At 36.7% G+C, this 12,100-nt stretch overlaps 1 protein-coding gene across 4 annotated transcripts in view; it reads right to left on the bottom strand.

Annotated features, from left to right (window-relative positions):
* Nucleotides 1–12,100, bottom strand: part of LOC146000385 (uncharacterized) — an 891,759-nt gene that overhangs the window by 21,912 nt on the left and 857,747 nt on the right. For all 4 annotated transcript variants that reach the window (XM_083137967.1, XM_083137965.1, XM_083137966.1 and 1 more), the window contains exons 12-14: nucleotides 10,437–11,884; nucleotides 5,266–5,543; nucleotides 3,131–3,343 (exon numbers count right to left, since the gene is read on the bottom strand). In XM_083137967.1, the coding sequence (XP_082994093.1) occupies nucleotides 3,131–3,343; nucleotides 5,266–5,543; nucleotides 10,437–11,884 (1,939 nt within the window). The remainder of the gene's footprint in view (nucleotides 1–3,130; nucleotides 3,344–5,265; nucleotides 5,544–10,436; nucleotides 11,885–12,100) is intronic.

Here is a 12,100-nt window from a genome sequence, read left to right as displayed (position 1 = left end):
AGAGAACGCGCGTTCTGCCACATTTGGTTATCTTGAAAATGAGAATGAGTGATGATATGATGAAATTGATGAATGGACCTCATATGAACAATCCAGGCCCGGATTCGAACCCGTGATGAGTGTGCATTCTTGTCCTATGTGTTGTACTCTGCAGTGAATAATGAAAAATGTATCTCAGAACTCAAAAAGCTAAATGAATATTATTGAAGAAACTACAAAAAAGTGTGTTTTGTTACCTGTTTTGTTTCTGTGCATAAAGTGTACTTAAAACACCAAATCAACCAACCGTGGGGGAGTGGTTATCACAGCGCGCTACGACACCAGGAGTTCCGAGTTCGAACCCCTACCTGGGCGTGGGTGTTCTTTGTGTTTGTCCCTTCATTAATGTTATCGTATCATCTTCGCAATTAACCAAATATGAGAAAAAGCGACGCTAATTAACAAAAATTAAATCATTGATTGATTGCTTGATTTGGTTTATTTTAGTTTGCTTTTCCGCCACTTTTGGCTAATCGCGAAGATGAGACGATAAAATTGATGAAGGGACACACACAAAGAATACCCATGGCCAAACCGAGATTTGAACCCAAATCGTTTTTAATTTTCGAATGTGGGCGGCGTTTACGTGTACGTTTTTTTAGTACTCGTTCATCATTTTGCAATCTTTTCCTGTTTTTGACATTCTTTTTTTTAGGGATACTAGACCCTAAAGGGGGGAGGGGTGTGACCCACATCAACCCCCCCTTGAGCACGCCACTGACTGCTACCCAAAGTGTCGACGTCACCGCACGTCACTGTCGAAAACATACACAAATTAGTGTAGTTGTGAGTGTTCAATGCTTTTACTCTCTCAAGAGATCATTAACAAATCTACATCAATACCCACAATAAAAGTAAAACAAGAATAACTATGAAATCTAATTGATTTATATTGGCATAAAGCAAAAACTAAATAAGAACTTAACATAATAATGCCCCTAGTATTTCATAGTTTCTTAACATCTTTAACTAGTTAGTAAGGGAAATTAGTTTGCTACATTATTATAATATATCAAAGTAACAAATTATTTTCTTTATATGTAATTAATAATAATGATACTAACTAACTAACTAACTCTCTAGCCTTCTTAAACCCGAAGGTTCATGGCTGCAGCAACACAGGCCTTCCATCTGTCCCTATCTTGAGCAAGATCTATATACTCTTTTCCATCCCTACCGATTTCCTTTAGGTCCATCTCAACGTTGTCCCTCCATCTTCGTCTTGGCCTTCCTACATGTCTCTTACCATCTGGTTTCCCAACAAGAATCCTGTAAACTCCTCTTTCCTCTCCCATTCGTGCCACATGGCCTGCCCACCTAAGTCTTCTTGATTTAATTATTCTAATAATATCTGGACATGAGTACAAATTATGTAGTTCTAAATTATGTAACCTTCTCCACTCACCTGTCTCCTCATCCCTTTTAGGTCCAAAGATTTTCCTAAGGATCTTATTTTCAAATACTCTCAATTTATGTTCCTCTTTCAATGTAAGGGACCAAGTTTCACACCCATATAATACTACAGGCAAAATTACTGTTTTGTATATTTTAACTTTTAGTTTCTTAGATATTAAACGAGAAGACAAAAGTTTATGAAGAGAGAAGTAACATGCATTTCCTGAATTAAGCCTACTTTTTATTTCCTCTTTAATATAATTTTCATTTGTTAATATTACTCCTAAGTATTTGAATTTGGAAACTGGTTCAAACGAGTTGTTATCAATAATTAGATTTTGATTATTACCTAACACTTGGTTTCGGCCTGTAAGCATATATTTAGTTTTCTCTTTGTTAACTTCCAAACCTATCTCTTTAGCAGTTTTGAAAAATATTTTAGCATTATTCTTAATTGTATTCACATCATCCCCCAGTAAGTCTACATCATCTGCATATGCTAACAACTGAGTCACACCATTTAATTTTAGTCCTTCTTTAGTTTCTTTTACCTTCCTTACAGCATATTCTAAGGCAAAATTAAAGAGCAATGGAGATAATGCATCTCCTTGTTTTAACCCATCATGAATTGTAAATTTGTCAGACATATTATTACCCACACGAATTTTACTTTCTGTTTCACTGGTGCATATTTTTATCATACTAACAAGCTTCTTAGGTATTCCAAACTCTACTAATATATTATATAATTTCTCTCTTTTGACCGAATCATATGCTTTTTTGAAATCAATGAATAGCTGATGGACATTTTGATTATATTCCCACTTTTTTTCAAGTGTCTGTCTGATGTGAAAAATTTGATCTGTAGTTGATCTGTTACGTTTAAATCCACATTGATAATCACCTATAATTTCATTAGCATATGGTGTTAGTCTTGTTAAAAGAATGTTAGACAATATTTTGTATGTTGTTGATAGTAGAGAAATTCCACGGTAATTATTGCAGTTCATTTTATCACCTTTTTTAAACACAGGAACAATTATGGATTCTTTCCACTGTTGAGGGATTTCTTCTTTATTCCATATTAAACAAATTAATTTATGAATTTGACATATTAATGAATTTCCACCATATTTAATTAACTCAGCTGGTATTAAATCAATGCCAGGTGCTTTGTTATTCTTTAGCCTTTAAATAGCATCTTTAACTTCAGTCAAGTTAGGTTCTGGAACTAAAGGTTCTGCTGTGTGGACTTCATTTGATACTAATATATTTTTAATTTAGTAATTAATTTTTGCTTTTAATAACATTATAAATATGTATATCGTCTATATATATATATATGTTTGTGGGGGAGGGGGTTTGTAGATGAAGATCTTTCTCCCCCCACCAGTTTTAAATGATTTCGCATCCTGAGTAACTGTAATGTCATTACTTTTTGTAATAGAAATAACATTACTTTTTAGAGTTACTTTGTTCAATATATGGATGTGTGAAGACAAGACAAATGGGTACTGATCATTTCTTGTGTGTAATTTATTTGAGAACATAAATTTGAAAGAAAATTCCAACACAAAGAAACTGACTTACTTTCTGAAGCAACTAACTGTAAATCAAAATCAACTTTCCAAACAAACAAGTTATTAACTGCGAATTGCTACATAGATTATGATATGAAGTATGTACAAGTACTCACTTTCACTATCTGTGCAGATTTTACTAATGCCTGGATCCCATAGCAGGTGTTCTCTTGAGGGTTCGTGTTGAGCTTCTTCCCTGTTTGGGTTCCAGGCAGGGATGCTACACTGGAACTTGGAACCAATATTCACGTGCGGAGTGACATCAGTCTCAGGGGGTGGATCAAGCGATGGCCCTGGACTGTCCTCAGGACTCTCCCCGCAACTGCTATCTAAAGTGCACAGAAATATGTGTTTATTTAGGTTTTGCCACTAGAACAGACAATTTCAGCTTCACTACATTAATTCCATTCACTCAGTGGTGTAGTCATGGCAGGGAACTGCGCTGGTACTTTTTTTAATGTAACCAGGGTGTAACCTGCCTCGCAAAATGATAGTAAATATTTAGTTTATATTTTTGCTATATTTAACATTAATTTATTGTATCTATCTAAACAAAACCAAACATGGCACAATACCTCCTTTGTTACGAGACACTTGAGGTGAAACTATCTTTCAACACTGCCTTCATTTTTCTTAAATTTCATCCTGCTGGAGATTTATGATCAGCTGAGGCAACTATTAGTCATTGTTATACATTAACTGTGTGTAACAAGTTACATATTATGAAAATAATAATAATAAGCATCATGTTAATTAACTATGACACCATATTGCATAGCATAACATATTTACTACTAGTATTTTATGTCATTATGATGCAGTTTGTCAAGTTTTCCAGTACTATTTATTTTACAACTACACCGCTGCATTCACTAGCATCTTAACAAGAAGATATGAGATTATGAACTGAAAAGCAACATGCATTACCTGAATTAAGTCTGCTTATAATTTCTTCTTTAACCCGTGAGAACGTGCATGTGGGTAAAAATTACCCAGTCGATTTTGAAATATATTTTTTGATCACTTCACTTTCGATGAATGTCTGTGCCGTACATTTCCAGCAAACCTTTCAGAGTGACGGAACCTTGAATCAGCTGTTAGTTAATTCGTTAGTTCCACCTGCAGGACTGTAGGAACACTGCCTGCGAAAATTTCACCCAAAACATGCACGCTCATACGTTTCAGTTTGGTATTTCAACATGTTATTTTTTTTCTTATTTTTAACAGTGTGATTCAATGCAAATGTTCAAAAATAATAAAATTAGATTAATCAATGAAGGTATTACTATTTACATGCTTTAAACAATTGGTAACACTTTACTATACCAGAGACGGATTTCTTCAAATTTACAGGAGAAAGTACTTACGCAAATCATTTTCTGTAGCATTGTTGATGTTCGGGAATGTAGTTTTGATCCATTTTAATGCGAATGAATGTGGTTTTCTACGAAAATCTATTTCCGACGTGCTATTGCTGCTGCCGCCATTTGCTTTCTGCACGAGAGCCCAATACGCTCTCGTATTGTCCGTATATGCTAAATTGAACGAAAGGAGTGCTAATGGAACCTAACCTAACAGGCCTAACCTAACCTAGTAGGCATACCTCGTCCCCATGATGGTTCGTGTGGCTATCGTGAATTTTTGGGCTACCCATGGATGGTTTGTGGGGAATAAGGAACAACAGTAAGTACTCGTTAATGTAAGAAATATACATTATTTTCGTTAGAAATTCAAAGAAATGTTCCGCAATGCAGAATAGTACGTTAGCAATGTAAAAAATTGCGAAATAAATCGTTGATAGGTGTCTCCGGTATAGTAAAGTAGTACCAAACAATTCAAATTCGGACTTTATAAGAAAGGTTTCTTCTGGGTATATTTTTAGCCAGCACACATTCTTACGTTGTGGCAGAGAGAACTCATCTTACTGTCTTTTTCTTTCTCATTTTTCCTCAACTTCATCTTTGCCTAACAAAATAAAAATGTTCAAACTTAATCAAATTAGATTGCTTTGAAACAATGAAAATGTGAACATAAGAGCAATTTTGCTTGTGGGTATTTTTACCCAGCATACATCCTTACATCCTAGTGGAGAGCATGCATCCTGCCGGGTTAACATAATTTCATTTGTTACATTACTCATTAAGTACTTTTTAAGATCTTACTGTTAGATGGTGCCTTTGGCTCCACAAGCTATAAGGTTTTAAACTGTTTACCACATAAGTTTTTTTTAAAAAATCAAAATAATGCTTACTTTTATGAGAACTGACCACTGAGTTTCCCCATGAGTTTGCTGATGCAGAATTGGAAGTATTGCTGTTGATCACATGACAGAATAGGCCTTGACCATTCCTTAAAGGACTGAGCATAGGTGGAGGAGTGTATGGGATAGGAGAGATTGTAGTTGATTGTGCATCTTGAATTCTTGGAGATCGTAATCTGGACTGGAAACCTGTATGCGGATGCGATGGGAGACACAAAGGTTCAGGCCGCTGCTTCTTACGTGAAGATCGGACTGGACTGGCAGGTATGCTGAAACAGTAAGAGAATAATTAAGTCCACCATGCTTTTCAATATAGGGCTTTACATTGCGAATGTATTTTATAACAACTGCATACACAAGCATGTTGTGTGTTGCTTTTGTAGACTATACTAGGAGATTCAAAATTATCATCTGGAAGACTTCATTATGATATTTTGAAATATGTCATTTTATACTTATATGTATAATGCTGTATCATTGTACATTTTGTGTATTAACTACCATAGGTGCACAAATCCTCACAAATAGGGTGAAATCCTTCCCCTTCTAGGACCTCTCCAATGGCATAGTGGTAACGTTGTCACCTTGTAATCAAGGGGTCCCAGGTTCAATACCTGGTAGAGGCACTTTAAACTGTAAATCCAGTCTCGATTAGCCTTGTGCATGCAGTGGACTTAATACCAAAAAAATCGCAATTCAACTCAACTCCCCCTTGCTCTTGATTTTTTATTTAAAATATAGGTTTAACTATTTAACTCTATTTTCATATCCATAATGACATTCAAATGCTCTTTCAGCAGTTGAACCACTCCCACCTTTTTAAAAACTTTCTGGATGGCAATTTATAATTCTATTCTTGTTTACCTATCTTGTGTTCCCTGTTGGTGTAACAAATATGAGAAACAAACAAAAAGCAGTACAGAAATATCACAGACTAGTGTTTTGTGAATGTAATGTGGATAAAATAAAGATTTAGATTGTATATTTCTTGTAACTTGTCATATGGTGTTTTCACCAGGTAGATAATAATGACTTTGCGAGTATTACATGCAGAGTTTTGTTCAATGCTTTCTATGACAATACTGCTGTTAATTTATTCCAGCAAATGTTGATACCAATCTTATACACATTAATATTTACTTAGTAATTAAAATTACTCTAAATTGTTATAAAGCTTACAAATGTTGTTTACAATGTACCCATACCATGTCACTCTTAATAAGAATTTTACACAATGTTATTTATTTATTCAATAATCACATTGCAAATCATTCTATCATTCTGCATATCTTACACATTAATCAGGGTAACATCGATCCCTGTTGATTGAAATAAATGCATTACTATCTTGCAACATCAATGCATTGATACTGGTAACTGCCACTAGGTATACGAGTTAACAAGAAATACCTAAAAGGTGTTTCATATAACCACTATTTGTCACATGACAAGCATTTAGATTTTACCGGACTGTGTGCAAACTATTCTCCCTTTAAAAAAGCACACAGATGTATGTATGTATTGAATTTTCTGGTCATAGAGGGGAGGTGGCAGTAAAAAAATCAAAATACATGTATTTAGCATTTATTGTATAATCAATGGTTATCAATTTCCACATAACATTCATGAAGGCAAGGATTATATTGAGATCATACGACTTCAAATTGACAGTACCTACTACTTATAAAACGCATAAAAATAGCACTCAGGAACTATACTTTTCTTCAACTGGACATAACGTCCTTTTTTATTATTCAATAAATATTAGAGTTTTAAATTTTTATGTTAATTTCCTTGGCAGGACAGTTGTTTTTATACATATTTTAACAATCTTAACTACATGTAACCTAGATAATGAATATGTGTTGTTACATCACAATTCTTGTTCCATCTTATTAAGTAATAATAACATTAACTAAATTAATAATTTACCTATTTAAATAATTATTCCGGGAACTTTTCTAACGGTGGAAGCGGCCCCGGCGCCTACCCAGCATCGAATAACATGGGTACCTGGGGGAAACCCTGGGGGGTAAAGGCGGTCAGGGGCGTGATGCTGATCACATCACCCCACTCACGACCGGATCAAGAAAGTGTGGGGCGTTACCCCCACACCCCCTATACGCCTTCATGGCGTGGTGCTAAGCACAGGGGAACACTTTACCTTTTTTTTATTATGAATATACTTATTAATTATTTTTAACATATTAATTATAAACATTTATATTATTATTTGTGACACATTTGATTTGCACTCCTGCTGAAATATATTTCTAGATATGTGCCTGTCCAGTCACCATCTGTTCTGTTTCAGCACTGAGGAATGTAAAGACATTCCTTAGGTTCACTTTGGAACATAATAGGTTAAATTATTTTGCTAAGTTACTTATTGTGAGGGAAAATGTTAAAACACATATATGACATGATATATGACTTATTTATATTTTCTTATGAATGAATACTTCTATAATTAACAAGATATCCTTTAAATTAAATATCAGCTGGCATTTAATTCGTCTCTTTGATAAGAACTATGAATCTCTTATGTTAAATACACATTTTATAGTATGTTGTTATTTTTGAAATCACAGTTAAGTCAGAATGGCATTGGAAGCATTAAAATAAGTGCTCTTATCTTTAAGTGCAGGTTGTCCCCTGATAGGATCTCCAATACACCTTAACTCTTCACATATAGCATCCCACCAATAAGAAAAAAACGTTTTACCAATTTTTCATTTAGAAATTTCTCTTTTTTGTTTGAGGTCAACATGATTTCTTCGTTACTTGTGTGAGGATAATTGGGGAGCTATTTGAAGAGAAATCGTGGCACACTCCATGTTAGAAAGACAACAGCTTGGCCCATCTTGTCCACAAAGAACTGCTGTGACATGGAGCAGATCTGATCAATACGAATTACCAAAATACTAATATGATTTTGTAGAAACTCATCTAGATATTCTAAAATACAAACTTACATTATTACTTGCAGGAATTCCAAACTAAAACTTTACAATTTTACACGGAAATATTAAATTCTACTTTGCACTTAATGTTTAAACCAATATGATTAAATTACAGTTTTAAAAATTAAATAAACCTTTAAAACTCATACTGAAAATCAGCATCATTCCTAACAGTACCTAACAAAGGAACACAGTTTACTTGTGCAAGGCTCATTCAATATATAACCGGAAATATGTTGTAACAAATATTTATTAGAAGCACCAAAACAACTATAGTACTATGTTTGAACATAGTGCCCCCGTAGTTCAATGCACGTACACCAGCGCTTGATAAGGGCACTGATTCTACAGGAAAAAAATTATTTCAGACACGTGCATAACCACTCATGCCCACTGAGTGGACTTCGTCGTCATTCTAGAACCTCGATCCACTTAGTCCATCTTTCAGTGGGCCAAAGTTGTGGAAATCGGAAGGGGCGAATATGGAGGGTGGGGTAAGCACTCAAACTTTAGGTCCTCGATGGTAGACAATGTGAAACTGGCAGTGTGTTGTCTCACATTGTCATGGAGCAAAAGTACACCAGTGGACACCAGACCACATTGTCTCTGCAGAATGGCTGGTTGCAGTTTTTTCACACATAAGGTTGGAGTAGGTGGTACTGTTTACATTATGACCTCTGGGCATGTAATGTTGAAGAATTGGCCCCTTGTGGTCCCAAAACAAAGTTAACATTACCTTTCCGGCACTCCGTTGAGCACGCACTTTCTTCGGTCTGGAAGACGAAGGATGTCACCATTCCACTGTTGTCCTCTTACGTTCTGGTTCATAAAAATGAACCCAACTTTCATCTCCAGTGACAATACGATGAAGAAATGCCTCACAGTCAGCTTCATAACGGCACAAGAGCTCCCTGCACACATTAACACATCTCTCCTTCATTTTCGGTGTCAAACGCTTCAGAACCCACCTTGCACGCACTTTCCTGAACCTCAGTATGTCATGACTGATATGGTGGGCTGATCCTACACTTATTTCCATCTGGGAAGCAATTTCTGACAGTAATACACCGGTTCTCCCGTATCAAGTCCTCCACTTGAGCAATGTTGCTTTCCGTCACTGCAGTGATAGAGCGACCTGAACACGGAGAATCTTCAACACTGGTTATGCCCTGTTTGAACTTCTCAGCCCACTCGTACACTTGTGATAGACTCATACAGTTGTCACCGTACTGAACTGTCATGCGGCGAAGAATTTCTATCGGTTTCACGCCTTCAATCAACAAAAACCTCACGACACTTTGCTGCTCCAGCTTGAAGCACTCCTGTACCACCATCTTGTGTGACGGTTTCCCAGCATCCCGTGCATGAAGCAAGCGTGCCATCCCCAGCTATGAATAGCTTACAGATGCCTTCACAAAATAACAAACATATAATAATCACGGTCGTATTTTAGATTTTCTATACTACTTTCCGGTTTATTTATTGAATGCACCTTGTATATCTTTAGAAAATACATTTGAATATATTAATACATGATGTTCAAGTGAAGTTTTGTAGTCTTTGCATGGAAGATTCCATTTATTGTGTATAGGGAAACTGAAGAAAGTTAGTGTAAAATAAAATGTGTACTTATCTGACCTCAGCATTTTAACAAACACAGAGAAATACTATATAACACTGTACAGGTAGTAAAATAGTACAATGCTATTTTTTAAGAACATACTTGAAGATTCATACTCATGAACTTTTGAATTCCTGTAGATGTACTAATCATCACACCAAATAACTTTTCTCTCCCATTGTAACTTTTGTGGTATAATAGCACAGTTAGCCAGAATGTGCAAAGTCAGGAGGTTTATAAGATGTTCTTTTTTATTTATTTCAATATTGCATTAACCTTTATATCTTAAAAATAAAATGAAGGAGTCGGGTGTAAAACATGGTAAGTGACATTTTGGTTATTTTTGAGTTACAAAGTAAAATGTGACATCCTTCAATTTTTGAGTGAAATTGCCATGCCATACAATTTGCATTGGACTCAGTGAAGCCTTGTGAAATTGGTAAACACAACATGAAAACAATTTATCTACAGTATAGCTTCTAATAACCTTTTTTCTTAATGAACTCAGAAATGACTAAAATGTCACTTACCATGTTTTACACCCGAGCTCTTCAAATTATTCAAAGAATGAAACTTACCTGCTTGGACTCAGAAACACATCATCTTCCACCTCTTCCTTCAGATTATCTAAAGAAACTGGAACCTTTGGCCTCTGAGTTCTCACATTATGAGTATGTTGTGTGGTAGAAGATACATTACTTCCACTAACAGCTCCCTGAACAGGCGTATTGCTTCTTGAACATCTAGAATTTACTAGCTTGGTTGAGGAGGCATCCACTTCACTGTTTCTATGGAATACACTACTTCCCAGCACTGCCGTATTGACATTTGACACAACGAAACCTTTAGTCTGATTGGATGTCTGGAAAAACTTCAATTCTCCGTTGCTATCCAGCACAATCCCTGTCAATGCATTTTGAGTTCCATTCCCCAACCCCAAATCACCAACCACACTGTTGCCGATCAACTTGAACGAATGGCTTCCGAACTCAAATCTCTTTCTTCCGCCGAAATCCTTAGGACTGCTGGAGAGAAGGGGATCCTCGGAATTTGGCATCATTTGTGATTGGAGCGTGTGATGTGGGGACAGCGGGAAGGTCGAAGACTGAGCAACTAGACTTTGAGTAGGAGTGAAACCCACGGAGGGGAGAGGGGATGACACAGATGACGATGATGCAGGAACGCTCGATAATGACAGTGGGGAGGGAACAGGAGTGGTGGACAAAGGTGAATGCGGTGGAGGGGATGGATTTGTGAGTCCCAGGCCATGATACATGTTCAAACTGTTACCTCGCACGTGACCAGAATGAGTACCTGCGGTCACGGCATCCATGGAACCTGCCGGGAGAACTTCTGAAAGAGCCGCTTCCACAGCTGCCGAAGATGATGTCATGAGGGGCGAATTAGTATAAAATGCAGTAAGCGGAGAAGACACGGCAACTGGAACGTCACTTCCTGATACTGAGCATGAGATAACGGACTGAACGAACGTTTCGGTTTGAACTTGCTGAGACTGCAACGGCATGCTGCTGGCTATGCTCTGGCTGAATGATGGCGACTGCCCTTCTTGGCTTGCAGGTGGGGTCGGATACGTAAAACTTGGCGAATCGTGATGTAACGGAGAGGGCAACGGTGACTGGGTCGACAGACTGTTCTGAGCATGAGGGGAGTAGCTGAACGTGTCCTTCTGAAGAGGGGAAGGAATGGCATTTTGGTTCGTTTGTGATGAGCTGTAGCTGGATAACACCGACGAATCCTTAGGTAGTGGCGAAGACAAGGCTGATTGAATTGTGGCCTGGTTCTGTGATGTGTAAGTGTAACCTGCCAAACTGACTGGAAGAGGGGAATTCAGGGCTGCCTGAAAATCCTGTGTCGTGTGGCTCTGGAACTGAACTGGGCTTTGTAGACTTTGTCCCTCGTCCTGCAGACCAGCATTCTGGTAATCTTCCAGTGAGGCTATGTCCTGCAGCTGTTCTGCAGTTTGATCTTGCAGCAATGAGGCAGTCTGATACTGCTGCTCCGTAAGCTGGAATATAACAACACATTATACAAGTTTACTGAAATTTCAGTAAATTTTCTTAAAAATATAATAATAATAATAAGTGACAATTTACATTAAGATATTCTCTAATATGTAATGCTATCTTTTGACTGATAAAACAACACCCTAAATGTTCCATTGATCTATTGTTAGGATCTTTATAAGGAAATTATGGTAAAGAATTATATTATTCAAGTGTGG

This window comes from Lepisma saccharinum, chromosome 16, assembly GCF_977018435.1.
Source record: "Lepisma saccharinum chromosome 16, izLepSacc3.1, whole genome shotgun sequence".
In the NCBI taxonomy this organism is placed as follows: domain Eukaryota; kingdom Metazoa; phylum Arthropoda; class Insecta; order Zygentoma; family Lepismatidae; genus Lepisma; species Lepisma saccharinum.
The sequence above is the reverse complement of the archived record's forward strand: the minus strand, read 5'-3'. Positions and strand labels throughout refer to the sequence as shown.